General features: G+C 24.6%; 1 protein-coding gene across 1 annotated transcript; it reads left to right on the top strand.

Annotated features, from left to right (window-relative positions):
• Positions 1–4,946: 4,946 nt before the first annotated feature.
• Positions 4,947–12,813, top strand: Bm10657 (NXN protein, putative; the record flags this gene model as incomplete). Its single annotated transcript, XM_043076543.1, has 11 exons — positions 4,947–5,028; positions 6,449–6,620; positions 9,185–9,374; positions 9,577–9,710; positions 10,195–10,336; positions 10,469–10,569; positions 10,983–11,086; positions 11,481–11,660; positions 11,769–11,952; positions 12,139–12,403; positions 12,664–12,813. 11 exons carry the CDS (start codon positions 4,947–4,949, stop codon positions 12,811–12,813), a joined length of 1,704 nt encoding a protein of 567 aa, XP_042932477.1.
• Positions 12,814–16,175: the final 3,362 nt, after the last annotated feature.

The raw sequence follows: 16,175 nt of genomic DNA, 5'->3' as shown, positions 1-16,175 counted from the left end.
AAAAGATGAAATTTGAGCAACTTTTTTTTTCTTACTTTAACTATTCAACATTAAGCATAAAATATTTACTCACTTCAGTAATTTCAACCGTTTTTATATATTTGTAATTCTTTTCTCTCTGAGAAAAAAGTGTTAACTGCCACAAATCTAATTAATACTAACTACCTCTACCATTATTACTATATCAATAATAATAATAAATGAGAACAGATGATAATACTGATAAAAACAGTAATTTTAATTATTTGATATTTCTAATATTTTCATTCTGTGTATTAAAATTAGAAATGGAAGAGACATACTTGTTCTCTTTTCTCTTCATTTCGTCCTGTTTTTCATCTTTTCTTATTTTTACACTCCACTAATAATATATATTATTCATTGCAATCCACAATATTTTTCATTTAATAAATTACCTCTCTCTTTGTCACCTCTTATTTCAAATGACTGTCCCCTCTCTCTTCCTCTTTTCCTTCCCCTCTCTCTCCCTCTCCCTCCCACTCTTTTTCTTTCCTCCTTTATTATTTATTATTCGCGTCCCTTCCATATCAAATAACTCTTCTATAACTCATCATTATCCCAGTAAATTATAAATGAAAGAGAGAGAGAGGGAGAGGGAGAGGGAGAGAGAAGAAGAATACATCTGTCGTCTGTCCTTTCATTCATTTATTTTTCTCGTCCTGTTGTCTATCTCTTACAATTCTTTCTTCATCACAACTTGAGGTGACATTTCCGCGGGTAGCATTCATTCAATTCTTCAACTATTTAAAATAAATCTCAATTATCATTAAACTTTTTTATTCTTAGACAAATACATCTATGTATATACAAGCTCTTATGTTTTTGTATGTACAATTATAATAAAGTAAAATTCAATATTTAAAATTGAAATATAATATGTGGAAATGAAATTTGTATAAATTGATTTATCAGTTTTGTTTGTTTGATAGACAAAATTAAGCGGAAAAGATGCATTCTTTTTTCTTTTTTTTTTTTTTTTTGCTAGAGTTTATTTCGATCAGATATGAATACAAAATACATACATAAAAATGTTATATAGATATATATATAATTTATTTCAGTTTAACATTATAAAATATTAGTTCAAATTTTATTTTTGAGTTTTTTGAATTTTTTAAAACTTCATTTGTCACGACATTTTTACTACTTTTCTTTATTTATTTTTGCAAACTTATTATTGTCATTTGTCATTATTTACTATTAATTAATTCTCATTAACTATTGTTATCACTGAATAGATTGCAGTTGCTTTTTTCTCCCAATTTCAATTAATTTCTCTTTTTCTTTTTCAAACTTTTTTTCCCATGCTGATATCTTTTTCAAATTTATTTCCTATACTTTCAAAATTTTAAAAAGAGTGAAGGAATTTTTTCACCGCTATTTTTCATTAATTATCATACTATTAATACTAGCCTTCCAATTCATTTAGTCACATTTTAGTTTCTAAATTAGTTATATTATGTATTTGTTCATTATTATTATTTTATTTATTATTATTACTGTTTTTTAAGCCATTATTAATAAGTTTGATATATGCTATAAAATATGGAAATTTGTGCCTCAATTTAAGGTTAATTAACGTTAGAAAATAATTAGTAGAATTAATGTATGCATATATATGTAAGTATGTAACAATATTTATTCTTATTTATATTTTCCAGTCCATTGCTAATAATGGATTACTTATGCAGAATTAATAATTCGTAATTTAAATCTGCCATTACCATTTGTTTTCCGTTTATTGTTTCCTGAAATTTATTCCAATAATACTCGAATGAATTTAATGATACACAAATACATTTATAGTTTCTAATGTACATTTTTAAAATAAATCAAATATACTGTTACTAATACAAATTAACTCAACTTAATATTTCCATTTATAGATTACTTTCTGAAATGTTCAAAATTAGCCATATTAGTAATAGTATATTTTGCTTATTTTCCTATATAATTTTTTGAACTTATTGGATTTTAAAACTATCAATTAATAGGGACTGAAGAAAATGAATAAATCATAAATGAGAAATTGAAATTTTACTTGATTAATATGCTTATATTCAATTTAATCCATTTTCTTCTTTCTTCTTTCCTCTTTTTTTTGAATGTATGGATTGAAAAGAGAAGATAGGCAAAATTAATTTCATTTTTAAGAAATGAAATTAATTTTATTACAAATCAGTTAGAATTCATTGCACAGGAATATTTTGAAATTCAATTCATCACGAAAGACGAAGACGAAAATGAAAGAAGAGAGAGATATTTTGGAACATTTCACATTCTGTTTGGTTGCAGTGTCCATTTGCATATAGAGAAATATAAAAAAGTATTTAAATGTTTGGTAGTTATGAGAGTCTCTCTCTCTCCCTCTCTCTCTTTTTCTCCTTTCATTTCTTTCATTAGACCTCCCGTCCTCTCTCTCCCTCTCCCTCTCTCCCTTTCTCTCTCCTTCCCATTTTTTTCACATTTTAACCTCTCACATGCATTTGAATTTCTTCGTTTCATTCGTTTTGTAGGTTTATCGGTATTTCTTTTGTATTTTGCATGGAAAAAGAGATATGAATGAATGGATGGATTAAAGAAGGTAAGTTCAAGCGTAAGTTAGATAGATTTTTACGTGATTTCTACGTATGCCAGATATACTCCTATACGACTTCCACGTGTGCTAAAAAAAAAAAAATGCAAAATCATGTAGAAATAATGATTTAATGATTTAGAAATAATGATTTCTACATGATTTTGCTACCTGATTTACGTACTAAATAAATTCCTGTGTGATTTCTACAAATCTTTTTTGAAACTCTCACTTTCTTACTTAAACTACAGTTTTTTCCTAAGACAATATTGCATTTTGGATTTAAATAATAGAACAATTATAAAACAGCGAGAAAAAAAGAAGCAATAAACGGATAAAAGATTGAAAGTAATTAAGCAACAAATTGATTTAGACTTATTAATTAAAACAGTTAGCATTATGTAATTCATTTGCAATAGACTTTCATTATTATATTATCACTGAACTGATGGAAATCATTGATATCAGTTAAAGTATATACTATGCCATATAATGGATCCATTTTCTGCCCTAATTTTTTTTGGCTTTTTTTCCAAACTTCACACACTTTTTTTTTTTGAAGTTTACAATAAATCTTTTTTATTAGAGCATTTTAACTTTTCTAAAATTTAAAAGTTTTCTTCTTTTTTTGAAATTTAACTTTAACGGCAATCATGTTTTTATTGATGTTGATGAGAGGTATTATTATGATCGCAAAATTATTTACTTCTGTTTCATTTTTTTCTTTTTTTTTTTGAAATTTATACTACCCTAATGTAAGTTAATTTCTAATGTAGCTTTTTTTTAAATGTTTAATGTAATTTCTAAAAATTTCTAATGTAACCTATAGCCATTCATATAGTCATAGCCAAATGATTTTCACAAAATTCAAATTACAATAATTTCTTACTTTTAATTTCAAACTTTTCTAATTTAGTTTTTTTTTTTCAAATGAATTATAATGTGGCATTCACTCTTTTAACTATTAATTGACATCAATTATGTTATTAAAAAGAACAAAAAGAAGAAAAAATAAATAAAATTGAAATGCGATGATTTTATTTGAATATACAACTGAAAAGATGTGAAAAAAAAATTGATTCAATCCATTTCATTCAAATTTTATAGCTCTAAAAAAGTGTTGTGAACATTCTCCTTTCTTTCTTTCTCTCTCTCTCTCTCTCCCTCTTCCTCCCTTTCTTCCTTCATCTATTTACTGATCGTTTGAAAACCTTTTTTGCTCATTTCTTAAAGAGATTCTCTCTGTTTGTCTCTCTACCTCTCCCTCTCTTCTCACCTTCCTATTGATTTATTTCATTGTCTTCTTTATACCCACCGTCAAAATTTGTTTCTTTTTTTCATTTTTTAAATTACATATTGTTTATATTTTTAATTTTAATTTAATAACTTTAATTTTTAATTTCAAAACTTTCACAGTGTTTCCTTTCATACGATAAAAATTATATATAAAATTTTTTTTTGTTGGAAATTTTCCACTTTATTTCATATGAAGAAGGAAAAAAATTCAAATAATTATACTTTTTTCTTCTTTTTACAATTCGAATTACAGCAATTTTCCATTTTTGATTTCAAATCGTTCTAATTTAATAGTAAATCCTTGTGAAATATTTTTAATTTTATTTTTAATTTTATTAAATGTTTGTGAAAGAAACTGAAACGATTATTATTTAAAAAGTAAAAATAACATTTGACGACTAACCAGCATATTCCGATATTATCTGTGATGTTGATAGCATCTGGCACTAAATATATTTTTTCCTCCTGTCTGTTTCTTTTTTCCTTTCTGAACTCATTCAAAATTGATCAATTTTATAGGGAATTAATTTCTCTCTTATTTACAAGTACCGAAATAATGAAATGAAATAAAATTGATGTAATTTAAATGATCATATATTACTTATCATTTGTAACTGATAAAAAAATTGGAGTGAAATAAAGATAAAAAACATCAATTTTTTTTTTTTGCTTTTCAAATTTGTCACTTATTTTTATCACTTAATGAAAAAAATAGCATTAATAAAATTTATATATAGATATATAAATGATAATTTATTGGTGATAAATACTATCATTATCATTTATTATCAAATGGCGTGAAATAACGGAATTTTGCTTTGATGTTGTGATAAGTGATATAATCCTTGCTATTATTTCAGTACAAAGAGAGGGATAAATAAAGGGAAAAGAAGGAGAAAAAGAGAGAGAGAGAGGGAGAGAGACAAACAAACAAACAAACAAACAACAACAGAAATAACAACAATATCATCAATTGTCTCGACAGCGATCATTTTCTCTCTTAAATCATTGCAAGCTGACAATTTTATCATTAGCTATCACTGCTATCATCGTGATGTCATTTGAAGATCTCTACGATTACTGCTTCCGAAATATTGGTGCTATACATTTGATTCCATCTGCTGCTTCTGCTAAAGGTTATCTTTGATTGAATTTTAAGCGAGAAAAATAAGATTAGTACTGATAATGTTTGCACATGTTGAGAAAAAGTCGAAATAAAACAGTGGAAGTGAATAAATTTAGAAATAATTAAATTTTGAAATCGAATAATGGAAATGATTAAATTTTTATGGACGAAAAATAATGGTAGTAATGGTAATATTAGAAATGTCGAGAGGAAATGATGAAAATGATTAAATTTAGGAATAATTAAATTTTGAAATTAAATAGATGAAAATGATTAAAATTTTGTGAGGGGAGAGTAGTATGATAATCTCTAATGTAGAAAAGAGATAATGCAAAATGATTAAATTTTAGAAATAAAATAGAGAAAAAAGAAAATGAAACATTGGAAAGAAAATTCACAAAAATGATTAAATGTTGAAGTAAAGAATAAAAAGTGTTCAGATTTTAAAATGAATAGTAGAAATTTGGAAATTTAAATTCCTTTTTTCTTTTTAACTTTTTTAATTTTAGAATTGAAATTAATTTTTTTTCTTTTTTTAAGTGTTCTTTTTTACTTTGAGTTGTAAAATGTATGATTGCTTAATATTTTTAGTATTTTTATAGCAACTTTTCTCATCCTTTTGGTTGTGTTTTTTTATAAATTTTGCAAGTATTACAAATTTGATATTTATTTGACATTTACACAAAATATAACTAAAATTCATTTTTTTTTAATTCGAAATTTCAATTCTTTTAAATTCAAGCAGTGTTTGCTCCCAAACAATCAGTGATATACTTAAATTATCACTATAACTCAAATTATTGATACCATTTAAGTAAGTATTAAACAGTATAAATGAGCTGAAGAAATTTAAATTTATTCGGATGAATTGTTACAATGAATAATTGTTCTCTATGATAATTCTCTCTGTGTGTGTTTAAAATTTATTTAAAATCTGATTTCATTCGTACTTTTTACTAAATGAAGATAGTATTCGTCTTATTTACTAAATGTAACTTATGAAATTTATTAGAATTCAAAAATTTTTTATAAAAAAGAAAAAAAAAAAGTGTGTGTGTATATATACTATCCATTATTTTGAGCGTTAATTTTTTGCTTTTTAATGATCTGAAAAAGAAATACTAAGTTAATAGAATTTAGGTAATTATGCATGGTTTAAATGAGAATCGTAACAAATTACAAATTATTAATTTAATGGTTACCAAATTAGTTTAAAAAATATTAGTTTTATTAGCTAGTATGGAAATATTAGTTTCGAAAATAGTCCAAAGGTCATCAAACTTTTATCGGAAACATAATATGAATTTATTAATTTGTAATGATAACAACTGTTACCACTTTAATGTTAAAATAATTCTTTTAGCAAATTTTGATGATTTTTTATAGTGTCGAAAAATGAATAATATCTTTTTTTTTTTCTTTTTGGTCAGGTAGTAATGAAGATCAGAATGAGTTGACAACATTGGACGCCGTATTCGCAAGTTCTCGATATGTTATTTTTTACCTGATCAATTCGAGCAGTACCCGTTCATTGGAACCTATTTCATCGTTAAAAAAACTTATCCAACAACGAAATAGTATTTTTGCTAATTGTCCAAGAGAGTGAGTTTTTACTTAATTTAAACAAATATTAAATTTGAATTTCAAAAAGAAAAACAAGAAAAAGGAAATGAAGTGATAAAATTTTTGCAAAATAAAATTTAAAATTTTAATTGCCGTATATTTTTTATGCTGTCTTATTAAGTGTACATTTTAAATTATATATTATTTTGGTAGTTTCAGTTAATTTCAACTCTTCATATGCAATCTTTACTGCATATTTTATTAAAATGTGTAAGTTTAGAAGTCAAAAATCAAAAATTACAAGTTAAAAAAAAAAACGAAAAATTTTTTCTAGCATAATAACAGTTGATTTAAGTTAATAAATAAATATACCTAAAATAAGTGATAATTTGAAAATTGAAATGAGTTGTTGCATGAGATTTGCAAATCGCATTTTGTTCTTACAAAATGAAGTCAAAAAAAAAAAAAAAATTTGTAGTAATTAATAAATAATCGATGAATTTGCTTTTTATTATTCCTTTTGTTTTTGCATTGTTAATTTTTCCTCGAATAATTTGTGGTAAATACATGAAACAGATTTATTTGATTTAAACAATTTTTAGTTAATAATTTCCAATTTCTTCCATATCGATTATTTCCCACTTCATTTCCTAATAAAAACTGATGCTTTAAATAATTCATGAATATATCTTAAACACGCAAATAAATCAAATGGATATATTTGATTTAAGCAATTTTCGATTAATAATTTCTTAATCATTTTCAATTTATCACTATATCATTTATTTATTTCATCTCTGTAAATAATATTAACAAAAATTCTTCCCTTCGGAAAAGTTTTCCTTATTTCCGGAATGGAAGTATATCATTTAATGTTTTACATAATACGTTTATTATTTTTTCTTAACTTTTCAATCCTAAATTTTTTTCTTTTTGTTATCCTTACTTTTAAAATGCAACAGCTGTTTAAGTTATTATTATCATCAATCTAATGTTCCTTTTCTTCTCTCTCTGAAATTGCATTTATTTCTTCTCATTATTATTATTAAAATGTAAAAAGTAATAGATTCACTATCAATTATTCCTTAAAAATTCAATAAAATGAAAGGAAATGGAAAAAATTAAAATAAAGTTGTTGTTATGTTTTTTTTTTTTTTCTTTTTTCAATTTTAGTGTTAATTTATTCAAATACTAATTTTACAATCTGTAAGGTTGAGAAATGACTATAAATAGAGAGTGATGTATGATATCATATGAATTTTTTCGAAAAATTTTCTCAATCGCTGAACATTTTATTCAAATTTTCAACAAAATTGAAATTTCTGATTGTTAAAAAATTTGTTATCATAAAAGAAAATTTAATAATAGTAAAGTATATATCAAATTGTCGTATAATCATTGATATATATATTTGATACTAGGGATGTTAAATTTTTTATAATTTTAAAAGTTCCAAATTATTTGCTTATTATTTACTACGATCGTTTAACTGTTAAAACTTCCGAACTGTAATGACCATAACTGTTAAAACTTTTATCTTACTTTACTTATCATTGTAATAACCTTCCATAATTACTCCTTCATTTTACACCAATCAATTTTTAATTTTCATCAGTTAATTACTCACTTTAATAGTTATCACATCGTCGTATATAATGGCTTTAATGGAATTATTCTTTTGAACATTTTTTTCTGTCCTTCTTTTTACGACTATTTATCCGACCCGTAAAGGTTAAAAGTCTCATTATCGGTTTCTCTTTGATTATTCCACCATCCTATAACCCAAAAATTTCGAATATCATTTATCGGTTACTCTTATCTCTCTCAAATATCGTTCATTCATTCCATTCTCTCATCCATTTCTCTTTTTTTTTTTTTTAATAATTCATTTTCCTTTTATTTGCATTGTCGACATTAAAATGAAAATAACTGTTTTTATTATAGATTGAAGGAGGTAAAAATAAAGCAATTTTTAATTGTCAAATTTTAAACTTAAACCTGAAATTGAAATTTTGAAAAAATAACAAATTTCAAATTTAAAATTGCATGAAATCATAGTATTTTTTATCATTTTGACATTTTTCTCCCTTTTTTTTTGTGGAAATTATACATAATTGCAGTCTAATAATAAATTTTGGTAAGAAATAAAAATTTGCATGCTTTTTTGCATTAGCATTTAAAAGAAACAAAACAAAATAAATTATTGAATTGTATAGTAAAATTATTAAAAAATTTAATTTACTTTCATTTAGAAGCTGCATTTTTTCATTTTGCTATATATTTTATAAATTCTTTTAGTTAGATCACAGATTTCTGAGAAAATTCAAGTATCATTAATTTTACATAGTATTTTGAGAAACAATCAAAAAAATTGTACGTTAAACGAAATAAAAAATTTTTTAATATGCTTGTCATTATTACAATCAAATCATATCAGTGCTTATATTTAAATATGAGTAATGAAAATAAATAAAATAAAGTTACGAGTAATTTTTTGCAAGCCAATTATACATTGATTATTTCCTAGTTAATTTAACTTCTATGTTAATTTATAATTAATTTAATTTTATATTTAATCTTTAAATTGTTTTTTTTTTTTCCAGAAGTCCAGCTCGATTACGTCGTTTTTTTGGTGTAAGTAAGAAGAGTAAGAAAAAAAGATTGGTTGAAGTGGATGATGTTAATGTTGTAATCATTGATTTGGACCTGTATAATGATGATGATATCAGACCACACCCTGCTATCAGTGAATCAGGATGGTATATCATCGTACCTATCAATATCATGGCTAAAGTTAGTTTCAAAATTTTTCATCTTATAAATTTTTTTTTTTTTGACAAGAAATTTGCTATAATGTAAGAAACACCAATAAGTTTTTACTTTCATTATAATCTATTTTTTATTTCCGCCAATTTAATTCTTTATTTCGAATTTTTGTGTTTGCTAAAAAAATTTGAGATAACGTTTTGAACGACTTTTTTTTTTTTGTTTTTAGAGCCGTCTACTACGAGCTTTACGTTATTGTTCAACACCATCATTAATTGTTGTTGATGCATCAACTAGACAAATTATCACCGATGATGGTCGACGTCTGTTGCAGGATGATCCAAATGGTTTAAATTTTCCATGGTAAGAGAAATTTTCGTTGATTTTTTCTTTTGGTAAAAATAATATTTATTAGTCAAAATTAAATTTTTGAATGTTTTTGAATAATACAAATAATTAATTAGCTTTTTGTGAAACTTAGTCTTTATTTATGCACATAAAATTACAGATTAAGTTATGATTCAAATTAAGTAATTTCATAATCTTATGGTTTAATTAATTAGAATTTAAAAAAAAAAAATCTAGTTTAAAAAAATGTTTGATTATTAGATTAATCTGTTCTAGTATATTAATCCTTAAAATTTTTTAAATCATCTAATAAAAGAAACGTATCGCTTATATATTCACATTAATTATGTAAATATATGAAGTAAAATTAATTATGTAAAAATATAAAATGAGTTATAATTAAATTTAGATATCATCATAATCTTACATTTAATTAATTGGAATTAATTCATCATAGAAAATTGAATTATTTCTCGAAAATGAACTAATTTTATTAAAGGTGTAATGCGACACCAGAAGAGCTTTTTCAAGGTGCTGTGCTAAGGAATTGTAAGGAAGCTGATGGTACCAAGAAAATAGTAACTGAAAATTTTCAAAATTTAAAATCAACTGTCAAAGGCTTATACTTTGGTGCTAATTGGGTAATTTTTTCATTCATTTTTCTTTTTTTCTTTTCGCTTTATTTTTTATCTATTTATTATTCTTTAACTTATTTCTCATTCCAAAAAAAAAAAAGAAAAAAATGAAAATTTCTTTTGAAATGTCTATTTTAGTGTCCACCATGTCGGTCATTCTCACAACAATTGATATCTTGCTATGAATCACTCAAAAATGCCGGTATTCCATTCGAGATTTTCTTTTGCTCATCTGATAGGTGAATATTTTGTAAAATTATGTAAAGAATAAAGTTATTGAGTTAGCAGCTAATTATATTTTTCAGTCAGAAACAAATTCATAATATTATAATATGAAATAATTTGATGAATTTATACTATCTTCTTAATTATACTATTTAAATTATAAATTATTTTTTCTCATATAAAAACTTAGAAATTTATAAATCTTTTTTTTTTATACTAAAAATTTTCACGTAGAAATACACAATCATTGATTTCCCATACTATGAGTTTAAAGAATGGAACAGTTGTTGACAAGCAAATATTTATACAAAAGACATAGATTAGGTTTTGTGACAACAATAATTAAAACATAATTAAAACAAAATTAAAACAAATGACACAAAAATATATTTAAGTAACTTTTTAATTAATTGATAGATAATTTCAGATCACAAGAATCATTTGAACATCATTTTTCAACGATGCCTTGGTTGGCATTTCCGTATGATCCGCAGAAAGCAACTCAGCTTACTCGTTTGTATAGCGTAAATGGTAGAGTTTACTTTAATTTTTCACGTGTCTATTTTATTCAATTCATACGTATTTGACGTTAATACGCATGGGCGCACGTATTCTTAAAAACATTGGTAATATATTTTTAAGAAAATAAAATTTTCATATGCATAAATATGTAACGATAATAAGGAAATGTTAACGTAACACAACAATCATACAATGCATTTAAAAATTTATCAATTATTAAGTAATATTCTACTTCATTTAAAAAAAAATGTGATTTAAAATTTTTTTTTAAATATCATTTGAATTTAAGTTCCAAAATTAAACAGAATTGCATAAAAAGATATTAAATAGAAATGAAATTATTATTATAAATATTTATTATAAATATTTTTATTATAAATAGTCAATTATTATAAATATTTAGGTATTCCGGCATTTTTATTATTGAACGAGGAAAATCGTCTAATAACGAGGCACGGTCGTAATGTACTACTTAATGATCCATCCGGTAGTTTATTCCCGTGGGGACCGTTACCATTGTATGAATTAAATGAAAATACATTGTGTCGATTAAGAGATGAACCTTCATTAGTGTTATTTACAGGTAATTGGAAGATTCCATTTCTTATATTATTATTATTATTTCAGTTTATTTCAACAAATAATTCCTTATTCTTTTCCCACTAAAAAAAAGAAAAAAAAATGTTTTTAGAAGGTTCACCAGATGATGTCACTTTCTCGATGGAAGTATTACGACCAACCGCTGAATCACTTTTCCGAGAACGAAAGGAATCAATTAAGCATTTGCCATCAAAGGAAATTGATAGCACTGATAACAATACTAATGGAAATAATGATTTGAACAATTTAGCATATTCAACTAATTCAGTAAATAGGTATCAGTTCAGTTTACATTTGTTTCAAAATATTCAAATTACAGTTTTAAGCTAATTCGATTTTCTTGTTGTTATGTTTATATATTATTTAGGACTAATTAATTTATAATAATAATAAGTAGAATTTGTGAAAATTGAGATTTCCGATTTTTGATGGCGAAAGAATTTAAACGTTGATAAATTTAGCTCGATCTCATCTGATATATCGGTACCACCATGGGTTGATCCATTGCAAATATTTTATACTGGCGATGATCCGTTATGTGATTTTATACTGGAAGGATTAGGATTGGATAATGCAGAATTACCTCTTATTGTTATTTTGGATGCAACAGTTAGTCGGATGTGTGTTTGTGAAAAACCGGATGTAAGCGGTGAAATTGTTGCCGAGTTTGTTGCTGCTTACAAGAATGGAAAGCTAGATATGGTACCGTTGCCAACAACATGTCAGGTTACTTTTAAATTTAAAAATTTATCTTTTTAACTGGAAAAATTTCTCCAAAATATTGCTTTTCTAATGGTCTGTGAAAATAACTAAATCGATTCCGGAAACAAAAGTGTATCCCTAAAAACAAAAAAAAAAAAAAGAAGATGGTTATTATTAGATACAGTCATTTGGTTGTAATTCAATGTTTCTTTTCTTTTTTTTTTTTTTGAAATTTTCTAAGTTTTTTCTCTTCTTGTTTAAAATTCTTTCAAATTGAATTTCAGAATAATACTCAACCAACTCGTTATGGTAGTATTCCAGCGCAAGCTGTTCATCAAGCACTGGGAATCGGCAGTGCTCAATCAGCTAATTCAATTTTAAATGAAAATCAAACAGCAACAGCTAATGATCAACACATACCTATCGTTCTTTAGTGTAATTGTTGTCATTGTTTTGTCTTTCTTGCAATTACTGAAATATCCATTTTTCCGGATCCAGTTTCTTTCTGTCTTTCTATACTGCACATTCAATCAGTATTTCCTACGATATAATATGTATTAAAAAAAAAAAGAAAAAAACGACATGAAAAAATGTTTTAAATTTATCAATTTTTTGAAAAGAAAAATAAGAAAAAAGAATAATTTTTTTGAAAAAAAGTGGAATAATGGATGATTATAAATACGAAAACGGAAGTGATGGAAACGCAAAAGAAGATGGATTAACATTTCAGGATGATATTTCAGGATAATACAGTATTATTGCAAAAATTATTTTTGTTTATACATTTGATTGAATTATTATTATAAAATGATTGATTGTCTTTAGAATAATCAGTTTTTCCTCCTATTTCTTTTTTTTTTTTTTCGATATTATTATTATTCTTTTTCATTTCAAATTTGTGATGAATAATTTCAATTTTTGTAATATTTCTCTTTTTCCCATGCAAATGACAAATTCATATATATATATTTGTACAATATCAAGAAAAAAAAAAAAGAAAAATTATTCTGGCGGATAAACAGAATACGAAAAAATGAATATTTTTTTAATGCTGAATGCCTTTAATCTTTTAATTTCAAAAATTTTTAAATTCGAAATTTGATTATTTTTATGGTAAGAAAGACGATAAAAATGATTTTAAGTATTAGATGCGGCAAATTTTAGCTCGAAAATTTGATAATTATTCTTGGTACAAGTAGAAATATGTAATTCAGACAAAAAATTTTTTTGGAAAATGTAAAAAAAGAGAGACGCGAAGGAGAAATTTGTTTCATTTTTGTTAATGATATTAAATCAGTTTTACTTTACATACAACAAAATTTCTTTGCAAAAGAAATTTTAAAAAATTTAGAATTCAAAGTTTTTCTTCATTTTGCCTTTAATCTATTATCTAGTTTTGCAATGTTTTGAAATATTCTTCTGAACATTTCGTTTTTTTTTTTTTACTTTTTTTTCCAGTTTTTCTTTTTTATTTTTACTTTTTATTTTCAAAAATGGTTTTATGCTACAAAGAATACTGGTACTTGCTTCCCACACTCATATGTTTGGTTTTATTAAAGTATTTCATAAATGTGTTTATTGTATGGTATTATAAACTATTTTAATAATTTTAGTGCTTTAATTTTATTTCAAGAAGTTCCAGTATGTTTCACTTTTGAAATTAAATCGAAATTATGAATGAATGGATAGTACATGTGTCCATTTTAATTCATTATTATATTTTTTTCCTTTCTTTCTCTTTCTTTCTCGAATTTTAAGAATGAAACTTTTTTCTTTCAAAAAAGTTTCGCTTTTTGACTAAGAGAATCGAAGAAAAGGAAAGAAACAAATGAATTGAAAAATTGAAAATAATATGAATCATATTCGGTGAATTGTAACATACCTTTGAATAAATAATATTGAATAATAATTTCTATTTTTCATTTGAAAAGCTCAATTTTTTTTTTTTGAAAAAAATGATTGATTTGGGTAGGTATGATTTCATGATTTATAATTGCTACAGATAAATGTCATCGGTAGTGAAATGTTAAAATAATGAGGCATAAAATGGGAAGCAATTTATTTTGATTTATGGTTTCGGATTTTAATTAAAACGTATTTCCGCTATAAATTAACAAAATCAAATGTGAAAGTACATCTCAATCGTATGGTACTCGAAATGAATTCGAGTTAGTATAAAATCTAAACTCAATTTAAATTAAAACATAAATTTAATCAATAAATAGTATTAATTTCAAAGCGTATCAATACGATATTATCAAATATATCATTTTTGTAGAATTTTTTTCCAAAATTCAATTATCAAAGAAAATTTGTTTTGCGGAAATTGCAATTGTTTCGATCAATCTTTATTAAATTTTATTGCTATCCTTTCGTATATCCTATCTATTATTACTCGGCTTATTAAAAGCTTCGCTCATTTTTACTTTTACCTCTAATCAGTGATTCATTCATTTATTTACTTACCTGCTCTTTTTCTGATATAAAAATGATAAACAATAAATAAGTAAGTTGTATTCAAATTTATGTTAGTATTATTTCTCAAAAATATTGAGCATTTGAAGTAAAAATGAAACTGAAAGACCTAACTTAATATCGAAGAATTAGTGACTGCAAGAATAAAGCTAAAAAAATTGTTTGCTTGTGGTCCGAATGTAATTTACTTATTCACTTATTGTTTACCATTTTTAAACTAGAGAAAAAAACCTTTTTTCTGATTTAAAGAGAACAAAAATTTTTTTCATCTAAGAGAAAAAAAAATGTTTTTTAATCGAAGAATGATAAACAATAAGTGAGTGAGTAATTAAACTTTATTCGGATGTTATTTCGAATGTATGAAAATTGAATTTGAATTTCACATTATTGACTGATTCTTTTTTTACGAGACAAAAAACAATGATATTAACGATAATGAAATCAATGTTATTATTATTATCATTGTCATATCATCATCATAAATACCATTATTACTACCATCATCGGGCAAAATCATCTTGTCCATCGATAAAATCATCATCCTCATCAATACCGCTATTCTATCGCTAGTCTCATTGTTAATATTATCAATATCCTTATCGTTAAACAAGTATCGTTCTTCCTACACTCTCAAAGAGTCGCCTATCAGTAGTGATATTAGGATGACTAGCATAAATATAAATGAAACACGAATATGCTATGTTTGTTAATAGAATCGTTGTTATAACAGTTTTTTTTTTTGTTATAATTTCTACGAATAAACTGCATTTGTAATAAATTTCCGTATTGTATACAAAAGTAACTTTTTTGTGCTTAAATTAACCGATTATCGGAAAAGAAATAAAAAATTCAATCGATAAACATATTACTCAGCTTCTCTTCCTTTTACAACTGGAATTTCAACAACCATAACAGCACTGTCAATCATCACTATCATTATTAACCATAACATTATCATTAATGCCATTATCGTCCTTCCTTATTACTGTACCACCGTTGTTATCATCCTTATCACTACTATTATTACTAACATCATCCATTACCTTGTTAGATGCCAAATGTATTTCAACACAAACAATTCAATAACATTTTTCATACTTGTTGTCTTTCCCCTTCTTCTTCCTTCCTTAAAATTTCTTCACACCATAAAATGCACCTACCTACCTATCTATCTATCTATCTATCCGTGCGCAATTATATCGATGATTCGTAACATTCGCATTAGTGATGTAACTTCGCGTTGTTGAACGCTCGACAATTTCATTCTTTCTTTTTACCTTCATTTCATTTCTTTTTCATTTTATAGATTAAACATCAGAAC

The sequence above is a fragment of the Brugia malayi genome (assembly GCF_000002995.4).
Source record: "Brugia malayi strain FR3 genome assembly, contig: Bm_v4_Chr1_scaffold_001, whole genome shotgun sequence".
Taxonomy (NCBI): Eukaryota; Metazoa; Nematoda; class Chromadorea; order Rhabditida; family Onchocercidae; genus Brugia; species Brugia malayi.
This window is presented reverse-complemented; position numbering and strand designations above follow the sequence as displayed.